At 55.2% G+C, this 23,148-nt stretch overlaps 1 protein-coding gene across 6 annotated transcripts in view; it reads right to left on the bottom strand.

Moving 5' to 3' along the window:
- Nucleotides 1–5,360: 5,360 nt before the first annotated feature.
- RBM10 (RNA binding motif protein 10) overlaps nucleotides 5,361–23,148 on the bottom strand; it is a 29,387-nt gene continuing 11,599 nt past the window's right edge. For 2 of the 6 annotated variants that reach the window (XM_032426619.1, XM_032426623.1), the window contains exons 3-24: nucleotides 20,286–20,469; nucleotides 18,609–18,839; nucleotides 16,651–16,720; nucleotides 14,710–14,783; nucleotides 13,267–13,353; nucleotides 11,057–11,117; nucleotides 10,757–10,933; nucleotides 10,217–10,377; nucleotides 9,936–10,033; nucleotides 9,761–9,848; nucleotides 8,959–9,145; nucleotides 8,706–8,848; nucleotides 8,498–8,615; nucleotides 8,309–8,400; nucleotides 8,055–8,219; nucleotides 6,993–7,142; nucleotides 6,819–6,884; nucleotides 6,540–6,728; nucleotides 6,353–6,427; nucleotides 5,997–6,103; nucleotides 5,791–5,920; nucleotides 5,361–5,693 (exon numbers count right to left, since the gene is read on the bottom strand). In XM_032426619.1, coding sequence (XP_032282510.1) covers nucleotides 5,568–5,693; nucleotides 5,791–5,920; nucleotides 5,997–6,103; nucleotides 6,353–6,427; nucleotides 6,540–6,728; nucleotides 6,819–6,884; nucleotides 6,993–7,142; nucleotides 8,055–8,219; nucleotides 8,309–8,400; nucleotides 8,498–8,615; nucleotides 8,706–8,848; nucleotides 8,959–9,145; nucleotides 9,761–9,848; nucleotides 9,936–10,033; nucleotides 10,217–10,377; nucleotides 10,757–10,933; nucleotides 11,057–11,117; nucleotides 13,267–13,353; nucleotides 14,710–14,783; nucleotides 16,651–16,720; nucleotides 18,609–18,839; nucleotides 20,286–20,469 — 2,779 coding nt within the window. In that variant the 3' untranslated portion in view covers nucleotides 5,361–5,567. The remainder of the gene's footprint in view (nucleotides 5,694–5,790; nucleotides 5,921–5,996; nucleotides 6,104–6,352; nucleotides 6,428–6,539; nucleotides 6,729–6,818; nucleotides 6,885–6,992; nucleotides 7,143–8,054; nucleotides 8,220–8,308; nucleotides 8,401–8,497; nucleotides 8,616–8,705; nucleotides 8,849–8,958; nucleotides 9,146–9,760; nucleotides 9,849–9,935; nucleotides 10,034–10,216; nucleotides 10,378–10,756; nucleotides 10,934–11,056; nucleotides 11,118–13,266; nucleotides 13,354–14,709; nucleotides 14,784–16,650; nucleotides 16,721–18,608; nucleotides 18,840–20,285; nucleotides 20,470–23,148) is intronic. The other 4 variants (XM_032426622.1, XM_032426620.1, XM_032426624.1 and 1 more) reach the window with 4 other exon arrangements.

The following is a 23,148-nucleotide window of genomic DNA, read 5'->3' as shown; positions in this document are numbered from 1 at the left end:
CATATAAATATTTATTATGATAGATATGACTGTATAATATAAATTATATGTAATAAAATATACATATAAATACATAGTTGACATAACATGATAGCTAGTGTCAATATGTAAATAATTTACATCGGTATATAATAAATGTCTTAAATATTGTGTGTATTCTATATTCATATGTGAATATATAAAGATATATGTAAATACGTGTTGTATAGATGTATGTGACAACTGCCAAGTGCTATGGAGAGAAATAGAACAAGGTAAGGGGAAATCTGTGGGGTCAGGTTGCATTTTTCGTGTGATCAAAGGCGGCCTTGCTGAGAAGGTGATGTTTGAGCAAAGGTGTTTAACAGAAAATATCTTTATCACCTTATCCCAAATTCTGTATCCTGTATCCTGTCAACAACCTCCAAATTTATTCATTTGAAAAGGATTTCTTGAGTGCCTACTAAGTGCAGAGCACTGGGAACACAGCAAAGAACATATAAAGGAGACTGCCCTTGCAATAGTCAAGAACACTCTTCCATCAGATCTTTTCCTTCTTATTTATCTGTTGCCTCACCTCAGAGAGACCTCCCCAGATACTCCCTGTAGTCAGGGACCGCCTCTCTGAGGAAGCGGCATGTGGAAAGTGAGGAAGCAGGCCATGTGTCACATGGGGGAGAGCATTCCAGACAGAGGGATCATTGGGTGCAAAGCCTTGAGGTTGTAAGTTCCTGTCTGAGGAAGAGTGCAGAGGTCTGTGTAGTCAGAGAGGAGTGTGGAAGGGAGAACACTGGTGATGAGCTCTGAGGCCGTGTCAAGGAGGGTATTATAAGCCAGGCTGAGATGTTTGGGTTTTGTTCTAAGATCCGTGGGGAGCCGTGAAAGGATTTTAAGTGGAGGAGTCACATTATATAAATTATGTTTCAGTGTAAACAAGCTGGCTGCTCTGGGTGGAGAGAGAACAAACTGTAAGGGGAAAGATGGGAGCAGAGACACCAGCGGAAAGGCCACTGCAAGAGTCCAGAAGCGATGAGAGAGGATCAGACTAAGATGGTAAAAGTGGAAGGGGTGAGGAGAGATTCGCTTCTGGACTGATTTTGAAGGTAAAGATGCCAGGATTTGCCAAGAGATCAGATAGAGGACATGAAAAGTAGAGAGGAGTCCTGGCTGACGCCCCAGGTTATTAGCCTGAGCAGCTGAAGGATGGAGTTGTCATCAAGTGACATGGGAAATACTCCATTAGGAACCAGGTGTGGGGCAAGATCCGGCGTTTGTCTTCAGATGTGTTACATTTGAGATGCATGTTGGACGTCCAAGTTCTGGTATGTGTTGGTTGAGTGAACAGTTGGGGACCAGGTGTGAAATTCAGGGGGATCGAGGGAGGTCTGGGGCTGGAGATATGGATTTGGGGACCATCAGGGGAGACAGCTGAAGCCATGGGTGTGGCCGAGTTCTTCTCTGAAGAATTGATTGCCCTCAAATGGATCAGTGGGAGTCACTGAGGCAGGATATGGACTTTCCCAAGTGAGAGGAAAGAGCATTCCAGTTGGAGGGAACAGCTTGAGCAGAAGCCCATGGAGGTAAGAAAGCAGGAAAAAGAGAGGGAGGGGGAGGTGGGGGTGAGAGAGAGAAATGTACCATTTCGCTTTGCCTCCAGCCACGAATGAGTGTGTCTTGTGAACTCTGTGGGAGTGAGCTTGGGCATCTTTTCATAGATTTAAAGATATTTATGGTTCTTGCTTTTTGGGAATTTGTTGGTGTCCTTTGTTCATTTCTATTGGGTTGCTGTACTTCTCATGGATTTTTAGGAACTCTATATATTAGCCTTTTTTTTTTCTAGCCTTTTTTTTAAGTGAGAGTGATTTGAACAGTTGTGGTATGTGTATTTATTCATACTTCCAAGACCTGGTATATGGCAAACCCTGTTTTAGGCATTAGGGACACAGTGATGAGCAAGGCGAGACGTGGAGCTTTTGTTCTGGTGAAGGAGACAATACAGAAAAGGAAAAAATATATAGAGGATGTTAGAAGTTGAGAAGTGTTATGGAGAAAAGTAATACAAGGAGCGGGGCACAGGGAGTATGGTGGGGAAGGGTTTGTAATTTTAAATAGGGTAGACAGGGCAGGCCTCATTAAGGAGGTGACATTTGAACTTTCAAATGGCATGTCTCCTTCAGTCTGGAACAGTTCTTCAGTCTTCCCTTGACCTTCAGGACCTTGACGCTTTTGAAGATGACAAGCCAGGAATTTTGTAGCATGTCCCTCAGTTTGGTTCTGTCTGATGCTTCCTCGTGGTTAGATTCAGGTTCCGCATTTGGGATGGGAAGATCACAGAAGTGTCATTGACTCCTCCTTTCATTCTATCAGATGGTTCATGATTTTAATACTGATAATGTTTGCTGTGTTCCCTTCATTAAGCTGGTATCTGCCAGGTTTCTCTACTGTAAAGATACTCTTTTTCCCTTTGGAATTAACTAACATGTATTTCATAGGGAGAGACTTTGAATCTATGTGAATATCCTGTTCATCATCAAAGTGTGACTGACTGCTAGTGTAACCACTAGTTTTAGCATTCATAAAATTTCTAACTCCAACATTGTTGACAATTATTAGTATTAGTTGATGTTCTACTGTAAAGAAAATTATTTCCCTTCTTCTCCAATTATTTACTCTTTTACCCATTCATTTATATAGGTATGGACTCATGGTGTCTTGAACTTTATCAAGCGCTTTTTCTGTTTCAGATGATTATGTTTTGTTTACTTTGGGTCTATTAAGGTAGAGAACTACATTTATAGCCTTTTGTGATGTTGACCCAATTTTGCGTTCCTGGGATAAATCCTATTTAATCAAAACATGTTTGCTAAATATACTACTGGATTCATTTAGCTAAGATTTTGTTAAGGATTTTTACATCTACAGATAGAAGTGAAATGGGCTTGAAATTTTCTTGTATTATCTTACCTGTTTCAGGGATAGAGATTACACTAGCTTCATAAAATAGACATCTTTTATTCTTTTTCTAGTACCTGGAACAACTTCAGTAAGATAACAATTAACTATTCCTTGGGAGTTGGGTAAATCACACTTATAAAAACCATTTGCCACCCCTTTTTTTTGGTGGGGAGAGGAAATCTTTTGACTACTGTTTCAATTTATTACTTTTTGCTCTATTCAACTAATCTGTTTCTCCATGGAATGGTTTTGGCATTTTATATTATTCTAGGAATGTATTCATTTCATCTAGATTTTCAGACATATGTTCATTATTTTTAAAAGTTCTGTTTCATCTGTAGTAAGTTCCCCTTTTTAATTTTGTATTTGGTGTGTTCGCATTTTCAGTCTTCTTTAATTGATCAGTCTTGCCAGGTCTGTCTTTCCTTTTACTTTTTGTTTTAAAGATTCTGCCTTTGATTTTACTAATCTGTTGTTTGTTTCCCTTATTTCATCTATTTCTGTTCTCTTATATCCTTGCTTCTTACTGAGGTTTTCTCTGGTGGTCTTTTTCCAGTTTTGTGTTTAACTTACATATGATAAAATGCTCAGATTTTAATTGTACAGCTTGAATTTTTACCTACATATACACCCATATGGCCAGTACGCCCAATCAAGATCTAGAACTTTTTCATTATTCCAGAAAGCTACCTTGCAACCCTTTCTAGTGAAAGACACCCTCCCTACCTTCACTCTGCTCTATCACCAAAATGTTTTTTTTTTCTTTTTAAAAAGACTTTAAAGTAATCTCTACAGCCAACTTGGGGCTCAAACTTACACAACTTTGAGCTCAAGAGTCGCATGCTCTACTGAGCTGCACGCCAGCCAGGTGCCCCACCATGTTTTGATTGAGAACTTCACATAAATGGAACTATATAGTGTGTACTCTTTTGTGTCTTTTTTCACTCATGTTTGTGAGATTCATTCATGTTGATGTTTATATCAGTATTTTGTTCTTTTTTATTGCTGAGTTGTAGTCCATTGTATGAATAGACCGTAATTTATCTATTCTCCTCTTGTTGGATGTTTGGGTTCCTAGTTTTTGGCTACTGTAAACATAGCTGCTGCTTTCCATGTACATATAACAGGTCTTTTTGTTGGCGTGTTTGCATTTATTTGGGGGTAAATATCTAAGAATGAAATTGCTGGGTCATGGACTAAGTATATGTTTCCTTTTATATGAAACAACCAGTTTTCCACAGTGGCTGCACCATTTACTACTTCTACTTCCAACCATGTATAAGGGTTCCTTGCTGTGGGATTCTGAGAGCCCTGGGGGGTGGGAAGCGGGAAGGGAACATGTGGGCGCCTCCAGGCTAAAACCCACCCATCCTGAGACAGGTTCTTACAGGTGGCCTCCTTCTGTTCCTATTTCCTGTCCCTCTCCCCTCTCCCACACCCCCTTCCTCTGTCCCTGGGCAACACCCCCACCCCAAATCACCACCATATCACCTCTGGGGGCCCCTTCTTTCTCACCTTGCCTCCTACAGCTGGTGCAGGGAGATGTCATAACGCAGGCCAATAAGTGGGGGAGGGGCTTTGTGCCCATTGCTTTTCCCTTAGCACCTCCCCTTTCACTTTCTCACCTCACAAGCCTCTGTTTCCGGGCGGGGCGGTTCCTGGCCCCATTTCCCGCCCAAACCTTCAGGGCCAGCCGGGAGAGGGCAGCCTCAGCTTCATGTTCCACTGCACCAGACCTGTGCTGAGAGCACACACATACTTGGGAATCACAGGGTGCAGACTGGTTGGCAGTGACCAGAAGGGTGGGTCCTGTGCTAACAGTCGTGGAGAGAATGGGAATAAGTGTGGGCCCAACTGGTCCTGATGGAGCATCTCTGACCTGGGATTGGCAGGCTGAGCTTCTCTAGCTCCACCCCTCTGGGGTCATCTGCCCATTGAAGGCACAGGGGTGACTGGGGCCAGAGTGCCCACTGTTGTCCAATTGGAGACGCCCTTGGGCAGTCCCCAGCCCCAGGGAGGGCCAAGTGTGGTTTAGGTTTAGCCCTGCGATTGTACAACGGGTGCAGCTGCTGGGTGGCAAGGCCAGGGGGTGGGAGGTTCCCAGTGCTGGCTCTGACTCAAGGGGACTTCAAGCCCGATGGTGCCCTGCTGGTGTGGGATTTCCTGGTATATGGAGACCTGCTGGACTTGACAATGGCGAGGGGGCCGTGACCAGGATCTTGTGGGTCGGGGCACAAGCCAGAACTTCCTGTTATAACCCCCACCTTCATCCCAAGCCGGTAGCCCCCATGCACCAGACACCGTGAATGCTACCACTGCCACCTACCTTGGTCTGATGAGGCCCCTCGTCCACCTGTGTTTATGTCCCTGCGTGGGGGCCACAAACCACGCTGGTGCATGAGAAAGAGACATGCAAGCTATGGACTTTTCAGCTTTTATTACAAAAAGAAGAGCATGACCCCAGCCCAGTTTTCCAACAAAAGTCACCAACTCAAAGTCTGACTTGGTCAGGGCCTCTCTGGATGGGGAGTGGGCTGGTAGACAGGTGCAGGGCCCCACTCAGACCACCCACACTTCACCCTCCCCTACCCCAGGCTGGACCCGACATATGTAGAAGCAGCTCTTGCAGCTGCTCACTGGGCCTCATTGAAGCGGGTCACCATTGTCTTGTGCAGTGTCTCCTTGTAGGACTCAGTTGAAGTGACCCCATAGGAGCTGCCTCGGGCACCCAAGCCGGAACCCCGCACCCGTGTCTGGGCCTATGTGAGAGAGGCAGGCTGTCAGGTCGGCTGCGGGATGGGGGTGCAGCAGAGAAGAGAATGCTGGAGGATGGGGATGGGATCACAGGAGACTCACCTCAATGGGCGTCACAATGCCCTGCTTCTTGCGGCCCAGGCCACTACCCTCTTTCCAGCCCATGGCCTGGAGCATGCGGCTGCCAATGTTGTCACTGCCCAGCCCATCCCGCGTGGGTTGCTCAAAGTCCCTGCAGGGGCCAGTGGGACAGTGTGAGTGACTGGCCCGCCGGCCCCGGGCCCCTCCCCTTGGCCCCGGGCACCTACACAGAAGCTGCGGACATGCCCCCGTACTTCCTCCTCTTGGGCTCTGGTGGCTCAGGGATGCCGTACTTCTCTCTGCGTTCGGCCGCACGGTCCCGGTACTTCATTTGCTGAAAACACGTGTGTGTGTGTGTGTGTGTGTGTGTGTGTGTTGTGTGTTGTGTGTGTTGTGTGTGTGAGAGAGAGAATGGGGGAGCTGGATTTGGCTAACAGGTCTGACTGAGGTCTCTGTGGGCAGGATATCGGGGGTGCGAGCAGCAGGCTACATCCGCCGAGGGACTTGAGCACCAGCTGCCCGAGGGGATAGGCACTTGGCAAGGGGCAGAGGGGATGGAGTCCAGGAATGGGTCACACCTCACCTCCATGTCGTTCTTCTCCAGTGCTTCAAGCTCGTTTTCTGACAGGTGGGCTCGCCGGTGAATCTCAAGGTTTTGCTGCAAGGGGACAGACAAGAGGAGGCGTGAAGCGGCTGGGCCGGGCCGGGCCGGGCTGGGCCGGGCTGGGCCGAGCCAGGCTGAGGCTCCCTGCCAATCCTCCCTCAGTCACCTTGTGTAGTCCAGAGAGCTGCTGGTGGCGGATGAGCGCCTCCTTGCTGGGGAACTGGCGCCGACAGAGCAGACAGGCCAGCTTCTGCCAGTCCGTGAGCTTCTCCTCCCGTTCAGGACCCCCTCGTTCCTGCTCCTCCTCACTGTCGCTCTCCCCGCTGTAGGCTGCCACCAGGCCCCGAGGGGGACTCTAGAGAACAGGAGGGTGCGGGAGGGAGGTCAGGCCTGGCTGGATTGGAGCCCCCACCCCTCCGCGGCTCCTCCTGCCCGGGCCACTCACTGGGCGGTCGTCGCTGGCCAGTTTTGGGAGGTCCATGCTGGCGTGCTGTCTCTCGGCTAGTGCTCCCGGGGGGGGGGGGGGGGGGGACACACACACATTCAGGGACTGCACAGACAGACGGCGGAGATGGCGAGGCGGGGGCAGGGGGGGGATGGAGGGGTGGCCGCCACACACTTTCTTCTCGAGGATGGCATAGCCAGCGTCTGCGGTGGCTGACTCCCGCCTCTCATCGTCGCGCAGGGCGCTGATGGGCTGGAAGCTGTTTTTGAAGTTTTCTTTTTGCTTGTTGAGGCTGCGGGCCCAGCGTTCCATGTCCTTGGCAATCTAGGGGTAAGGGTGGGGGTGAGGCTCTCAGGGACCCTCCAGGGGCTGGGACCGCCAGCTCCGTCCACTGCCCCTTCCTGCCCTGCAGCTTCCAGCAGGGGGTGAGGAGGTGGCGATGGAAGTCCCCATTTCTCGTCATTCTGTCGTCAGTGCCCCTTGCCAAGCCCTCCTGGGCTGTGCCTGTCCTCCTCACAGGCACGCCCACAACTCTGCTCTCTGGGTGCTTCCATTTCATCAGTTTACAGTGCAGATAACGGCTTTCTCGAACCTCTACATGGGATACTATGCCACATTCCATATTCTGTCCCCCCACCACTCCAGGCACAACACCACTTTTAGAATTTACCAGGTTGCCAAGGGAACACTTAGTTCTTGCTTCTAAGTGCTGCACCCAGACTGTCATACCCTTCCTCCACAGAAAGACACCGAAGTTCCCTCCAACTGCCCACTCCCACCAGACGTGGCAATGGCCATTTTCCACACCCTGATGGGCCCATAATAAGTTCTCTGGGATGGACAGACCTGGACACATACCCACAAGTGGGGTTCTGGGCCCAAAGGAGGTCCGCGTGCCCCCTCGTTTCCACAGGCAGGGCTAGCCTGGCTTCGGGCACAAGCAGCAATGGGGGGTTCCCGCCGGGGGGTGGGCAGGAAAGCTGACTGGGCTCACTTGGATGGATGGCACTGGCCACTCAGGGAGGTGGGCACCCTACCACGTACTGCTGCGGAGACTGGCCCTGGCTCAATGTCCTGCGTCAAGGAGCAGCGCCGGGCCAGAGCCCGGTCTCTCTGGAGCAGTCACTGCCATGCGCACATCTGCCCCCTCCCTCAGCAGCAGAGGCTTAAAGAGTAATGCACTCATCGGAAGCCACCAAACAGCCAGCCAGTGACTGCTGGACCCCCAGTGTTCACCTGTTGGGCTGTCTTGGTCTTGTGCTTCTCCTTCTTCTCTTTACCCTCCTTCGAGGGGGCCCCTGTCTCCTTATGCCCATCGGCCGACTGCTCCAGGGCTGGAACGTAGGTCCGCCTTTCCCCGTCCCAGTAGAGGTACTGCTGGCTCTGAGCGTTGTAGTAATACTGGGAGAGGAGCAAGGGAGGGGGGCATGAGGGGAGACCTCAAGAAGGGGAACTGCAGACCCCACCCGTTCCCTGGGCCACCCTATCACCTGGGAGTTGGGGTCATAGTAGAGGCCAGTCTGGGGGTCATAGTAGTAGCCAGATGTCTCATCATACTGGTAGGTAGAGACGTCAGGAACAGCTGGGGGGGGGGCGAGAAAGGAGGGGGGTCACACTCCTCTCTGCTTTGTTAAGGAGCTCCCCGCCCCGCCCCCCACCCACAGGCCACGGCTACTCACGGTACTGGCTGTAGGACTCCTGGGCGGTGGGGCTGGTGGCCGGTGGCAGGGCAGAGCTGGGATGGGTAGGGCTCTGGAGCTCGGATTTGAGCACAGCGGGTGACATGATGGTGTACGGCTGGTCACAGGGCCGGACAGGGGAATGGGGCTCAGTGTCTGCCGATGCCCCCTGCATGCCCCCCCCCCAGGAGCCCCCAAGCTCCCTCACCTGGCTGTTGGCAGCAGCACCCTGGCTGCCGCTTGCTTCAGCCGCTGACTGCTGATAGATGCCAGGGGCGGCACCAGGCTGGGCGCGGGAGAAAGCCTGCAGCGATACAGGGTCTGCCCCGGGATCCAGGGAGGCCTCTGCACCTGCCATAAGGGACAGGGAGGGAAGGAGAATGCCTGTAAATGACGGGGCCCAGGCCCCCATGCCTACCGCCCCCCCTGCCGCAGGCTTAGGGACAGATGCCGGGGCTCACCTGCTCCAGATGGGTCCCCTTTGGTTCCAGTGATGCCGGGGCCCTTGGTGCCCTTGAGGTAGCCATGGGCATAGAGGGAGGACTCTGTGCCCTGGCTGCCGCCATAGCCCTCATCCTGTTGGTAGTAGCTGTAGTCGACCGGTGGCTCCTCGGGGGTGGCCCAGGCACCCTCCCCACCCTGGGAGGCCTGAGGGGCAGTGGGAGGGGCTTATTAGCAGAGGAAGGGGCGCAGGGGGAGGGGAACCTGCTAAGAAGCATCTGCCCACAGGTGAGGCTAGTGTCTGTCTGCTGACAGAAAGCATGCAGGCCTCAGACAGGTGAAGTGTGCGGGCCGCCCGGCCACAGCAGGGCAGGGCAGCGGCAAAAACAAGAATCGACTGAAGAGTTGTGCCAAAAGGCTCCCAGGGCTGACACTGGTACGTGTGTGGAGTAGTTCAAGCGCTGGGTGTCAGGTCAAGGAAGACACCGTCCTCCCCTTCTTTATTTTCATCTCCCAATTTTCTTTCAGCCACTTATAAATTCCGTTTTATTAAAGAAGTTGTAACAATTCAGGACGATAAAATAACCACCAAATAGAAGCGAAAAGCAGCCACGATGGTGTTGAAGTTGAAAGCCTGGGAGGAGGTGACTGGGAAGGGAGCTGCGGCGAGGCCCCCAAAGCCCGCAGCAGCCACTGTGAGGGTTTGGGGTCCACGGAAAGCCAGACAGCAAGCCAGCCCTCCTGGTTGCAGAGAGGGCGCGGGAGGGTCGAGACTGTGGCCCCGGTGTGGGGATGCTGGGGCAGAGGGGAGCCTTTGAGTACCTGTGAGATGGCCCACTGGGCCGCGGCAATAGCAGTGCTGGCCACAGAGGCAGCATTGATGCGACTGCCTTCGTTGGAGGCCATGTCCCTGGGGAGGATGTCAGAGACGAGGAGTGAGATGAGAAGCCCCAGGCTGGGGGGGCCAGCTGGGAAGGGACACAGGTGGGGTCCTGACCTCTTAGAACCCTTGGCAAACTCAACGTTGATGGTCTTGCCGTCGATGGTGAGCGGTGGATGCAGGGCCTGCAGGATCTGCAGTAGCTGGGCTGCCTCCTGGAGGGGGAGGAGGGGAGGCAGGGGCAGAAGGGTCAGGCCCGGGGAGGTCCCCGGCTCCATTGCCCCGGTGCCAGGCTTGGAGCCGCGGATGGGGGGGGAGGCGGCTGGGGTCAGGGTCCCTCCTCCCCGCCCCGGGGGCCGGGACCCTGGCTGCCCGGCCCCCCCCTGTGCCGCCCTCACCACGATGGTGGAGAGCTGGATAAAGGCGAAGCCACGGTTCAGTTGGGTCTGCTTGTCCTTGATGACGCGAACATTGGAGGAAGATAGCACCGCGTAGGGTGCCAGGGCCCCCAGGATGGAGTCCATGGTGCTGTGTGGGTTCAGGTTGCGCAAAATGATGGCTGCAGGAAGGGGCCCAGCATTAGGGGGCACCCCTGATACTCTGCTCCAGCCCTACCCTCTGGTGTCTCCCCACTACCCCTCTCCTCTGGCCTCCACGTCTTTTGCACCTGCTGTTTCCTCTCACCTCTTCCTCCTGGATAAACTTTGCTTGTCAGTCCAAGTCCCAGCTCAGTCGCTCACCTGCCGAGAACCTTCCCAACACACCCCCAAAGTCGAGTCGGGCAATGTTCCTCCCCTGCTCTCCCTACTTCACGTCTGTCCCCCCACCAGGAAGAGACCCTGGGAGGACTAAGTCCTGGTCACTGCCACCTCTCTGGCCTCGGAGAGCCCAGCCCAGACACCCTAGGGCAGGGAGAAAGGAAGGAACAACGGACTCACTGTCATTGGCGTTCTCCGAGCTTGGCTCCGAGCCCTGTGATAGAGCTTGGGAGGCCAGCACACCCTGGGCCTGGTAGGGCTGCGGCAGGGGGAGCAGGCCTTGGCTTAGCTCCCGCCCGCCCAGCGGCAGCGTCTGCTGGTCCAGCCTCGCGCCCAGGGGCAACTTCTGCTCTGCCTCTGTCAGGGGCAGCGGAAGACAGGCTGGCGTCAAAGGGGTAGGCAGCTCCAAGGCCGGTCACCGTCCTCCCCCTTCTACCAATGTCCCGGGGGCGTGGGGGGGGGAGGGTAGGAGGGCCTCACCTGACTTGGGCACACCACATTTGAAGCACTTCTCACGGCGTTTGAAGTTCTGGACACCGCACTGCGAGGCACAGGCCAGGCCGTCAGGGTGGGGTGGGGCTTTCTGCGGCACCCTCCAAACCGGGATCCAGAGATCCCCCCAGGGAACCCCGCCATGCCCCAGGAAGGAAGGTCCCAGGGTCAGGGGTGGCAGGGGGCTCTGGCTGTCATTCCCAGTCTGTGACTCTTCCCTTCATGTGGTCTCAAGTTTGTTCTCAGTGCCACCTCCTCAACTCAGGAATCAACAACTCCCCCACCCTTGTTACAAGTGCCACCTCCTCTGAGGTACCCACTGCCAGGACTGCCCCCCTTCTTGTCCCTTTAGCGGGTTCCTCTTCCTAAAATGTGCTTCCCTCTTCAGAAACCTTCAATGTTTCCACCCCTGAAAGCCAGCAGCCCCTCTCTGGCCAGACTCCCATCCCTCCTTTATCTTGAGGACTGGGTTGGTGTTCTTGAGAAACCAGCCTTGGTCATGGCAGCCTCCAGGAACCCCCAGCTTTTCTATCTGTGGAGGTTCTACGTTTCTGTGTCTGTTCCGTGGTCGGGGGCCGCGCCATCGCTCCTGTGCCAGGCTCTGCCCCGTAGGCCCAGGATGTGGCCTGGGCCGCCCTCACAGCCTAGCAGCAGGGAGCGGATGTAGCACGGGGGAGGGGCAGCAGGTTCATCTGCGGGGACTCCGGGAGGGGAACGGTCCAAGCGGGGCATGGCTCACTCAGCTGGGGACAGTTGGTGGGATGTTTGGTCTGGGAGGCCTAGAAGTTTGCTTTGGTTTGGTCTGGTTTTGCTGGGAAGCTACTGTTAGCAAAGGGAACAAGAGATTTTCTGTAGCTGGTGTAGGAGGGTGAGGAGAGGCAGAAGTGGGAGCTGGAGAGGGCAGGTGACACCAGATTACGGAGGGTGGTCACGCTCAAGCTCAGTGGTGAGGGGCGGGTTTCTAAGCAGAGACGGAAGAACGCGGTTAGAGGCAGTTTCGAGGAATGTTACAAGTGAGAGGGCGAGAGAAAGAGGCAAGGGGCCAGCACAGCAGAAGAGAGGTCTGCGGCGGCTGAGGGAGAGGGTGACGGCTGGTCTGGGCAGTGGGAATCGCGAGGGAGAGCATTTTTGTGATGGAAGCGACAGGGCCTGGTGACCAACAGGATGCGGGGAATTAAAGGAGGATAAAGGAGAGAATTCCCTGGTTTTGAGGAGTATCTGAAAATACAGGAGGGACAGAGTGCCACTGTCCCTTGGTCCCTACCCCTGCAGAGACACTGGACACCCGCCTCCTGATAACACTTTCTCTTTTAAAACAAACAGGTGCCACTCCCCTTAGTAGGCAGGATTCTTCCTGCGGGGAGGGTCACGGGCTCTCAGTGCCCCCCTTCGGTCTCAGGACTGCCAGCTGGCTGAGGAAGGTGGGGCTGTGGAGTCGCAAGGCTGCCTCTGGGCCGCTTGGGAGGCTGGCCCCAGAGGAGACCTGAACCCAGGGTACCATCCACGGCCCCTGTGATCGGGAGCAAGTCACAGCGCAAGGCTAACCCACGGGGGCACCCCCTTTGAGCCTCAGCTTCCTCGTAGGGAATACGACTGCAAGATCCTACAGCTTGTGGCCTCAGCCTCAGGTGGACATGGCTTTGCCAGAGCGGCCGTCAAGGTTGGGCCACCCGACACAGGTTCCCAGAGCAGCCTGTGCTTTCCTTTGGGAGAACAGGCGGACATCAAAGGGAGCTAACTGTGGGCCAGACATTGTTCCAACGGTTAACCTCTCAGCGCCACAGGGGAATCCTCCCGACCACCTTGGGGGAAAGGGGTCATCGCTATTCACGTTTTGGAGCTGAGGAAAGTGAGGCAGAGACCAAGGAGGATGTGGGAGGCTCTAATTCCGGCCAGCCCGGCTCGGAAGTCCACATCTGACACGGACACCCCACGGCGGGCCTCCACTGTCACTAGTCAGTCGCTTACGTAAGTACTCGTGGAAAGCCTACTGGGACTTTGGGCAGGACTGCGCCTCCTGAGGGCAGAGCCTGGCGCCAAGTAAGAGCCCAGTACACGTGGGTGGGTGGGCAGGCGGCAAGGGACGGTGGCCCCTTGAGCTGAGCCGGTCCTCGACACCTCTGCCACTCAGAGGCCCCAGGGCGACAGACGCCGCCGCCGCCTCTATCCACGGCAACCACTGCCCACCGCCCCTGTACCTTATTACACAGCCAGTCCTCATTGATCTTGGGCTTGGGGTCGCTGTAGTGCATGGACACCTTCTGGCCCAGGATGTTGAGGGAGTGCTGCAGGAAAAAGCAGAGCGCAGTGAGGCCCAGGCAGCGGTGCCCCACGCACCGTTTCAGCACAGGAGAAGAGAGTGAGCGAGCCCTTCAGCTGGATGGATGAGGGACAGGGAACGGAGGGAGGTCGGAGAACGGACGAGGGAAGAAGGAAGGGAAGGAGGGAGGGAAAGCGCCACAGCCCTTGGGCGCAGCTGTTTGCTGCCTTTCCGGGCACGCGCACGCACACGTGAACACACGCCACCAGGCACACAGTGCTCGGCTGACCGACGCTTGCCGGACAGTGGGGAAAACCCCCCACTCAGCCCTGACACTGCCAGGCCACACCCAGGGCCAGCACTACACAGGCTACACTCGGGATGAGGGGGACAGGGAGGGGAGGGAGAGGAGGGGAGAGAAAGAGAGAGAGAGCGCACGCGCGCTAGTGCTGGAGAAGGGGAAAAAGAAAGAGCCATATTTAAAAGATGGAAGTTCCTGCTGTGAGGCTGTCTTCCCGGGGCTGGCTGGGTCCTGGGCCCCCCGGCATTAGGGCAGAGATGGCCCCAGGGCCGCCCTGCTGAGCCCCTGCTTCCACCACATCTGACCCTTCCTCCTGTGTCCCACACCAGTGAGCCAGGCTCTGGGCAGGTGAGCAGAGCAGGTCCTTGGGTCTCTGAAGGTCCCAAAGCTGCTGGGTGGGGAGACCGTGCCAGGCGGGGGAGCAGGCTCCCTTCCCTTCCTGACAGCATGACTCCTTGCTGAGAAGGCAGGCCTGCCCTCAGTGGAGTGCGCAAGCAGTGGCTCCTGTCGGGGGGTAGGTGCAGGGGGAGGGCTGGGGCATCTGAAGTGAGTTCTATCGCATTTGACTGGTACTGGTGCTGGCCTCTCGCACGGGGAAGTCAAAAGGCCGAACTCACATGCAGGGAGAGAGATGGCAAAACGGGACTTGCTAGTTAGTGTGCCAACAGCTAAGGTCCCCAGTGGCTAGACTTCCAGTGATGCCTGAGAGTGGAACGAAATCCTGGCTCTGCCTAACCCCGGAGCAGGGTGGTCCCCGAGGAGTGGGAGCCTCTGTGGAAGAAAACCTCCCCCCGGCAGCCCTTTCTCCAAAAGCTCAGCTGGGAGGTGGAGGGGCAGAGCTAGTGCCTGGTGGTGGGAAGGGGCCAGTGGTGAGTGTGGGTTCTTGATGGGAAGCCCAGTGGGTAGCAAGAGATGGGAAGAGGAGATAGTGAGGGTCAGGAAGGGGGAGAGAGAGGGGGCGGGGGGGATGGGACACAGGGCCACAGGGCAGGGAACTGTGTCCATAGAATCAGGCGATGGGGAGCGCTCGATTACAAAGTAGTATTTGTTTGGGGGGGGGTTCAAGTGCGGCAAAGCAACCTGATTGGCTTCCATCCATCGTGTAGCGTCCTGCAAGTGACTAAACTCGACGAAGGCGAAGCCCCGGCTCTGACCTGGAGACAGCATTCAGATACAGACGCAGTGGGTTAGTCAACAGCTTTGGACACACGGCGTTCCCGGGGGTGGGACCCGAGGGGAGAGGACCGGGGGGGGGGGGGGGGGGGGGGAAAGGGGGAGAGGAGAAAAGAAGAAAGGGAGAGAGAGAAGTAATCAGAGAGAGAAAGACCAGGGGGTGGGAGGCAAGGTAGATGGTTGGGAGGAGTAGGAAAGAGGGATGGGGGACGGAGGTGGGAGGGGGAGGAGGAGATACACACACGCCAGCTGGGAAGAAAGAGAGAGGGGCTCAGGCAGACCTGCCTGGGGTGACGGAGACGGAGAGGAGGAGGTGGGAGGGAAAGGGTACAAGTAGAGATCTGTCTCAGAGAAGGAAGGAGGGCAGATGGGCAGGCTGTTGACACCACATGGGCCAGAACAGATAATCGAAGGGTGGGGCCCAGCACGAGGCCGGTGCCCAGGAGGGGTCCTGTGACAGGTGTTTCATCAAAGAAGCAAAAAAGAACCTGGGCCAGGCTGCTTGGTGAGGCTGGGAAGGCTCCAGGCCCATCAGGAACCAGGGGGAGTCAGGGACACAATGTCACCTCAGCCTCAGCACAGTGCAGGGGAGGTGGGCCTTATCAGGGAGCCGCTCAGGGCCAAGCTAGGAAGATTACAGCCACCCACAGTGCAAGTCCTCCTAGACAGCAGGAGAATGGGGGCCAGGGTTGGCCAGGCAGACCTTAAAGAATCAGTGGGTGCCTGGGAGAAGTGCCAGAAGGGGCCACACCTAGGATACCACCTTATGGAGACAGAGAGCGACCAGAACCCTGTCAGTGTGTGGTTTGGCTGGGCTGAAGCAGAGCAAGACCTACATGCTACCAAGAGAGACTCGAGGCCTGGCCAGGGCTGGGAAAGGGACCCAGGGCTTGAGGCTGCAGGAGAGCAGCTCCTCTTCTGGAGGTACACACAGGGAGGGCTTAGATATGGCAGGACTTGGGGGGCATGCTTGATCTCCGTAAGAGTAACCGTTAGGATGCACAGGAAGATGAAATGGTATGATCTGGGGTGGGGGAGGGAGGGAGAGAGGGAAGGACAGAGAGAGAGGAAAAGAGGGGCAGGGAGAAGGAAAGGGAGGGGGGAGGAGGAGGGAGAGAGAGAGGGAGGGAGAGAGGGAGAGGAAGAGAGAGAGAGAGAGAGAGAGAGAGAGAGAGATGGAGGTGTGGGGAGGAGAGAGACTGAGAGATGGAGAGAGAAGCCCAGGCAGTGAAGCCCCACTGTGCCTGCCTTGGGGAGCCTGGGCCAGAGGTCCTGCAGAGACAACTCCCACCCCCCCACCCTGCTAACCTCAGGCCAGCTCCAAGCAGCCTGCAAGAGGGAGGGAGGGAACAAGTGAAGCCAGAAATCCTGGCTGCTCATTGGGATGCACCCTTGGGTAAGAGCCATCCCCTGCCTCCCCTCTTGGGACATGTGGGTGGGACCGTGTCAGACCTACTTTCTGGTCACAGGCTGTCACCAGAAAACGTGGGGGAGATTGAGGGGCAGGGGAAGGAGAAGAAGGGAGAGGGAAGGGAGTATATGGGGAGGGGGTTACCACCTCAGATACTTAAGAGTCCCAAAGAGGAGGTGCCCTGGAGCCTGGCCCTGGCCCTGCCCCTGCCCCCGGGGAGCACTCAGCTCAGTATTGCCCCCCCTCCCCGACAGCCCCAGAGCTGTGAGGAGGACGGGTTGAGGGGAAGAGAAGAAGAGAGGGCACCCCAAGCTGCCCATTCCCAGCTGTGGCAGGAAGGCAGGGCAGGGAGGGTGAGGGAGAAGGCAGAAGCAGGAGGGAGACTGGAGGCTGCGGCTGGCCAGTGGAAGGGGGGGGCACTGGGAACAAAAGCTCACCTGAGGATTTGTTCCGCATCAGCCGGACCTCTCGTGCTTGCACTCCGTGGGACTGCAGCTGGCCCCGGATCTGTACGGGGAGATACGGATGGGGGCAGGCTCAGCACGCGGGGGGCCACCGGAGGCCTCCAGGACCCTGAGGGGCTGCCGGTGATGTGCACGCACCGCCTCCTCTTGCTCTCTTGGGGCTTCTCCCCAAGTGGCCACGGCCCTGGGCCGCACCAGCACCAGGTTTCAGCACTCGGCCCCAGACTTGCAGAGAGTGAGTGAAATGAAAGGGGCATGGTGCAAGGGGCGGGGCCTGGCAGCGTGGTGACCCTCAGAGGCGGAGAGCAATGAGAGAGCAGCGAGCCAAGCCAGCAACTCAAGAATGGCCTGCGGGGGCGGGGGGGGGGGTGTCTGTCAACAGGCTTGGTGCAGTGGCAGTGAGGAGAGCTGGGGCTTGCCCCAAGAGACCCCTGACGCGAATACCAAAACAGGAAGGACTGGGATCTGAGCAGAGCCCCGCCGTGTGCCCCAGGCCACGCATGGAGCAGTATCCTGGGGTGGAGACCAAAAGGTGTGGTCCCAGGGTTTGGAAAGCTTCCTGGGTGAAGCCAGAGGGAAGCTGCAGAGGCAATCTGGGGTTCGGACCAGGTAAGGCAGGGTCTCTAGGCCAGTGGTGCTTCTTGCAGAAGGCTGGGAGCATGTGCTGGGCATTCTCCGGCAGCAATCTTATTGCCTCTGGGCCTTAGTTTCCTCATCAGGTGAAAAAGCTCTCTCTCTCTCTCTCTCTCTCTCTCTCACACACACACACACACACACACACACACACACACACACACACACACGTGCTTGAGGATGAAAAGAAACACAGGGGAGCTCGTTAGGACTGCAAACACTCAGGGAGGGCTCAGGAAACAGCAAGAATGTGGGCTCTGGAATCCAGCTGCCCAGGGCCAAACCCCAGCTCCACTCTTCCACTCACTGGCCTGCCACTCACTGGCTGCGGGACCTGGGGCAAGCTGCTTCACTCCTGGGGGCCTGGTTTCCTCATCCGTAGGACGGAAACACGCAGAGTCCCTTCCCCGCAGGGTGGCTGTGAGGATTAAGTGAGACCTGGCCTGTGGCCCCCCCCCCTGTGCTCAATCCGTAGCACATGTCAGCGTGGAGCTACCGTCCGACCCTGAACACAGCAGCTGGGCCGGCCTTGAGAAACTCCCAAATACACAGGTGGGATAGTCTCTGGGACAAAAGGGGCAGCCGGTAGATTTCAGAGAAGAGTTGGGCAGAGAATTCAGGGGAAGGGGCAGAGAGGAGACTCGGGGAGGCTAGGGACAAGGCTATTCTAGTGGCCCTCTGGGGTTTTACTGGGGCTCATTAGGGGAAGCCTCTATGAGAAGGGAACAGAAGAAAAGGGAGGAATATGGAAGGGAATGTCACGGAGCATGGGGTGGGAAGGCTGTCAGTAGCAGCGAAGGAAGTCAAAGAACCCAGAACTCTGTGGCCAGGCCACTGATATTTGACGCTGCTGACAAAGGAGGGCAGGGGGTGAGGGTATGGGGAAAGCATGTGAATAAAACCTCAGAAAATCCCATGGGGACCCTCCCCATCCCCAGGGCTGTAGGGCCCTGCATCATCTCTGCCACCAGGAATACCCGGCTCTGGGCCCGGTGAGCATCTGGCCCTCAATCAACGTATGCAGAATGGATGGATGACCAGTGGAATGTTCTGGAGGAATGCTCTGTTCCCTCCCACACCCACCACCACAGCCCCTTGGCCAAGGCAGCCTATCCGACAATCCTCCCTTCCAGACCAGGAGAGTACAAGGGCCTGCCCAGAGGACGGATCAGTGCTGGGGGAGAAAAGGGATAAAAGATGCTGAGGTCGGGGTGAGGGAGAAGCTGAGGGCCCTGGAGGAGACCCAGCCTGGCCTCCTGCTCTGCCGCCTGCCCGGGGCCATGGGGGGGGGCACGTACGTCATCCTCAGTGGCTGCCTGTGGCAGCATCCTCAGCATGACGATGTTACTGGCCTTCTCCTCCTCCTCCTCCTCCTCCTCCTCCTCCTCCTCCTCCCCTTGCTCGGTCCGATAGTCCTGGTCCCGATAGTCGCCGTCTCGGGGGAAGCCTGGCGGGCCGGTGGGGCTGTGCCTGTGCCGCCGCCGCCGCCTACGCTGAGTCTCGGAGCCCGGGGAGGCCTCGTAGGAATCCTGGCCGACAGAATGAGACGGGAGACACCAGACGGGCAGTCAGTCTGGGGGGGGGCCTAGGGGCTGGCCGCTGGCTCTCTGAGGCAGGCAGGCTCTGAAAGCCAGGGCTGGGCGGGCTCCGGCTAAAGGCTCAGGGCAGGCAAAAGGGGTCGGCCCTGGACTGCAAGCCTTCTGGGGTGGGAAACTGTCCCCGGAGGTCTTTCGGGGGCTGCCTTGGTGGGAGCGGGGAGAGGCCGGTGGCAGTATTACGGTGGGGGAGGAACTCCCACAGACAGGTGACCAGACACTGCCTAAACCTCCTCGGGTCTGGGGTCAGTGTGCTGAATCCTGCCCTCTGTTGCCCCCTCCTCCTCCCTTACCAGCTCAGCTAGTATGTGCACAACTCTTCCTCATGCCTTATGATTTCCAGCTTGGGCCAGGGTTCTAGAAGTAGCTTAGTATCTCATCCAGAGCCAGTCAGCAGGGGCCTGCAAAGGTGTGAGGGCCTCAGCACTGCCCCCAGGCCCTGATCCTCCTCCACCTGGCCAGTCCTCTGTCACCACTAGGCTCCCCCCTAACAGGGTGCGGGGGCTGAGTTCTTGCGTGTTGCCCAAGCCATCCTGCCAGGCCTAAGCAGGCCAGGCCAGGGTTCATAGCCCTTCTGCCCTCAGGGGGACCAGATAACTCAGTGCTCCACTTGCACTCTTCCCAACGGGTCCACCCAGGGCCCCCTGGTGCCCTGGAGACATCCAGGTACAGATCACAGCTGCCAGTGGGGAAGCTTAAACGCCCACACTCTGTCCCCGGGGGCTGGGTTGCAAAAGTACCCTTCCCACCCTGCTGGACAAGAGACCTGCCTGCTTACTTGGACCTGGGCCCTGACTATCCTCCCAAACTGGGGTTCCCTTAAGGCAAGTCTGCTTCTCCTCCTCAGATGGTGAACATCATGCCTCCCTTCCTCAGGTTAGGGCTAACAATGCAATGTGGAACTGGCTACCCCCTGAGCTCAAAGGAGAGGCCCTAGAGGGTCTTTCCCTTCTGTAGAGGGGCTCTGCCACCCCTGCGAATGCCCACGGTTGGCCTCCCAGGGCTACTCTGCTGGGTGATATCCAGTCCCCCCACTGCCCTCCCAACCACACATGCCGGGTCCCATGCAAGAGGCTCCTCAAGGGCCCCAAACTGGCTGGGAGCAGGCAGTGAAGGGCTTGCAGCGAACCATGGACCCCAATTAAAAAAGGGAAGAAGGGAGAGAGGTGATGGCCAGGGGCCCTCAGAAGTATAGAGCCAAGCATGTGGAAGTCAGGGAGACCCAACTCGGGAGAGGAGCCCTCACAGAGGGGAGCAGGAACAGACCCTCCAGGTGAGGCAAAGCCACCGAGCACAGTCTGAAGGCATGGGAGCCGAGAGCACCTGCACATGGTGCTACAAGCTGAGGCCCCGCCGGACTCTGTCCTCCCCGGCCCTCACCTCTGCACTCTGCTCCTCGGACGAGTCGTCGTAGTCATGCTTGCCCTCCTGGCTACCATACTCGCGGGGATATGAGCGGTAGTCCATGTCCCGGTAGTCGTGGTCTCGGCTACGGTTCTCCCCACCGTCATCTTGCGCACGGTCCGTGGCTCCATAGCGGCCAGTCCTGTCCCCACGACCACCTCTGAGGGAAGAACGGGGAGGGATCAGAGGGCAGTCCTTTCTGCAAGGTACAAGAGGCGAGGGCGGGCTCCCACCCACTCACTCCCTCTAGGCCCTAGATCCCACTCCTGACGGGGCTCCCTAAATCCTGACTCCAGGAGGTGAGCTGGTCCCCACCCCTCAAACATCCAATCCACTTCTCCTTCCCTCTGCCACCTCCCCGGCCTGTGCCTGTCTTCCTTCGCGAGGCCCTCAGATGTGGCGTCAGGGCTAGTCTCACCCCCACCCCGCCTCTCCCAGCTCATTCGCTATGCCCTGAACGTGAGCGAGTATTCTATAAGGCAAAGCCAACCAAGCCCAACCGTTGCACTCCCTTCAATGGCTCCCCCTCATTCTCAAGATAAAACACCAAAATGCGCACGAAGGTCCTGCCAGGTCTGTGGGGTCTGCGGGGAGAGGTCCCTACCACCCTCTCTCCCTCTGCCTCTCTGCTCGCTGTGCTACCCTGCCCCCCTGCTTTGCTGTCACCCTGCCGGCCCTGGCGGCTGTTTTGTTAAAATTTCTCCTACCACGATTACCGTAAAATAATTATCTCAAAGTTGATTTCATGTACATTTCTTTTTTTTTTTTAAGATTTTATTTTTAAGTAATCTCTACACCCAACGTGGGGCTTGAAATTATAAGCCCGAGATCAAGAGTTGCATGCTCCACTGACTGAGCCAGCCAGGCGCCCCTCACATGCACTTCTTTGATGATTTAAAAAAGGACTAAACTATGAGTTCTGGCAAAGAGGGGACCACATCCAGAGGGTCCACTGCCCTACTCCCCAAAACTAAGCTCAGTACCTGGTACTCAGTGGGTGCCGAATAATTTTTGTTTGATGAAATAATGACTTAAAAAGTATTCTAAAAGCAACCAATACATGTTTACTTAAAATAAGAAAAAACAGACACTGCACTAGACTACTCCTAGCAGGGTCCCAATCCTGGTCGGGAATGACACTGTTAGAATGTCTAGTATCAACACCACTACGAACGCTGTTCTAAGGCGCTAGCTGAACCAAGAGAATGAAGAAAAGAGGTAAAAAGCTGGACACAAGAAGGTAAAATTACCATTGTTTGTAAGTGGTATGACAATATACCTGCAAAGCCTAAGAGAGTCAAATGAAAAATGATTACAACCAATAAATCAGTAAGGATGCTGGGGACAAAAGTAACATGCAGAAACAGATACGTTGCCTCTATTCAGAGAGGCGTTGTTTAGAAATGGGAAGATCCCAAGTATAACTGAACCAAAAAGGTTAAATACCTAGACAAGCGCCAAGATCTTATGACTATACGTTTATATATATATAAACGTATATACAGGATACATATAAACCAGGATACGTTTAAAATGGGTCAAAGATTTGAGACAACATGGATGGAGCTAGAGAGTATGATGCTAAGCGAAATAAATCAGTCAGAGAAAGACAAATACCACATGATTTCACTCCTATGTGGAATTTAAGAAACAGAACAAATGAACAAAGGGAAAAAAAAAAAGAGGGAGGCAAACCAAGAAACACCTTTTTAAAATTTTTATTTTTATTTTTTTTTAAAGATTTTATTTGACAGAGAGAGACAGAGCGAGAGAGGGAACATAAGTAGGGGGAGTGGGAGAGGGAGAAGCAGGCTCCCCGCTGAGCAGGGAGCCCAACGTGGGGCTCGATCCCAGGACCCTGGGATCATGACCTGAGCCGAAGGCAGATGCGTAACGACTGAGCCCCCCAGGCGCCCCAAGAAACAGACTCTTAACTATAGAGAACTGATGGTCACCAGAGGGAGGTGGGTGGAGGGGACGGGAGAAATAGGGGGTGGGGTTTGAAGAGTACACTTCTCATGAGGAAAAAAAAATTTCAAAAATAAAACAATCGGGGCACCTGGGTGGCTCAGTTGGTTAAGTGGCCGACTCTGGATTTTAGCTTGTCATGACCTCAGGGTCCTGGGATTGAGCCCCACGATGGGCTCCACACTCAGCGGGGAGTCTGCTTGAGATTCTCTCCCTCTGCCCTGCCCCCTACCTGCATGTGCGTGTGCTCTCTGTAAAATAAATAAATAAATCTCTTAAAAAAATAAAAATAAATCAGGAAAATATGAAAAAAAAAAATAAAATGCACGGTCCGATAGTAAAAAATAAAAATAAAAATAAAACTTGTCGGGGTGCCTGGGTGGCTCAGTTGTTGGGCATCTGCCTTCAGCTCAGGTCATGATCCCAGGGTCCTGGGATTGAGCCCCGCATCGGGCTCCCTGCTCGGCGGGAAGCCTGCTTCTCCCTCTCCCACTCCCCCTGCTTGTGTTCCCTCTCTCGCTGTGTCTCTGTCAAATAAATAAGTAAAATCTTTTAAAAAATAAATAAAATGGGTCAAAGATTTAATAGAACTGAAACCATAAAAGTAGAAGAAAACACGAGATGATTTCTTGATAATCTTGAAATGGGGGAAAACTATGACCCAAATCCAGAAACCACAGAAGAGATTATTAAAGTTAACTATATAAAAATAAAACACTTCTGCTTGGAAAAGAAAAAAAACATCATGAGCCCAGTCAGGACAAACTAACTGGGAAAAAGCATGGGAAGAGGAAGAGGAACACAATTCACAGGAAAGAAATACAAACAATTTAAATTTAAAAAGATGCTCTGTCTCATAATGAAGGATGAA

Source organism: Phoca vitulina, unplaced genomic scaffold (assembly GCF_004348235.1).
Source record: "Phoca vitulina isolate PV1807 unplaced genomic scaffold, GSC_HSeal_1.0 scaffold35, whole genome shotgun sequence".
NCBI lineage: Eukaryota > Metazoa > Chordata > Mammalia > Carnivora > Phocidae > Phoca > Phoca vitulina.
Note: the sequence above shows the minus strand (reverse complement) of the source record. Positions and strands in the feature narration are given on the sequence as shown.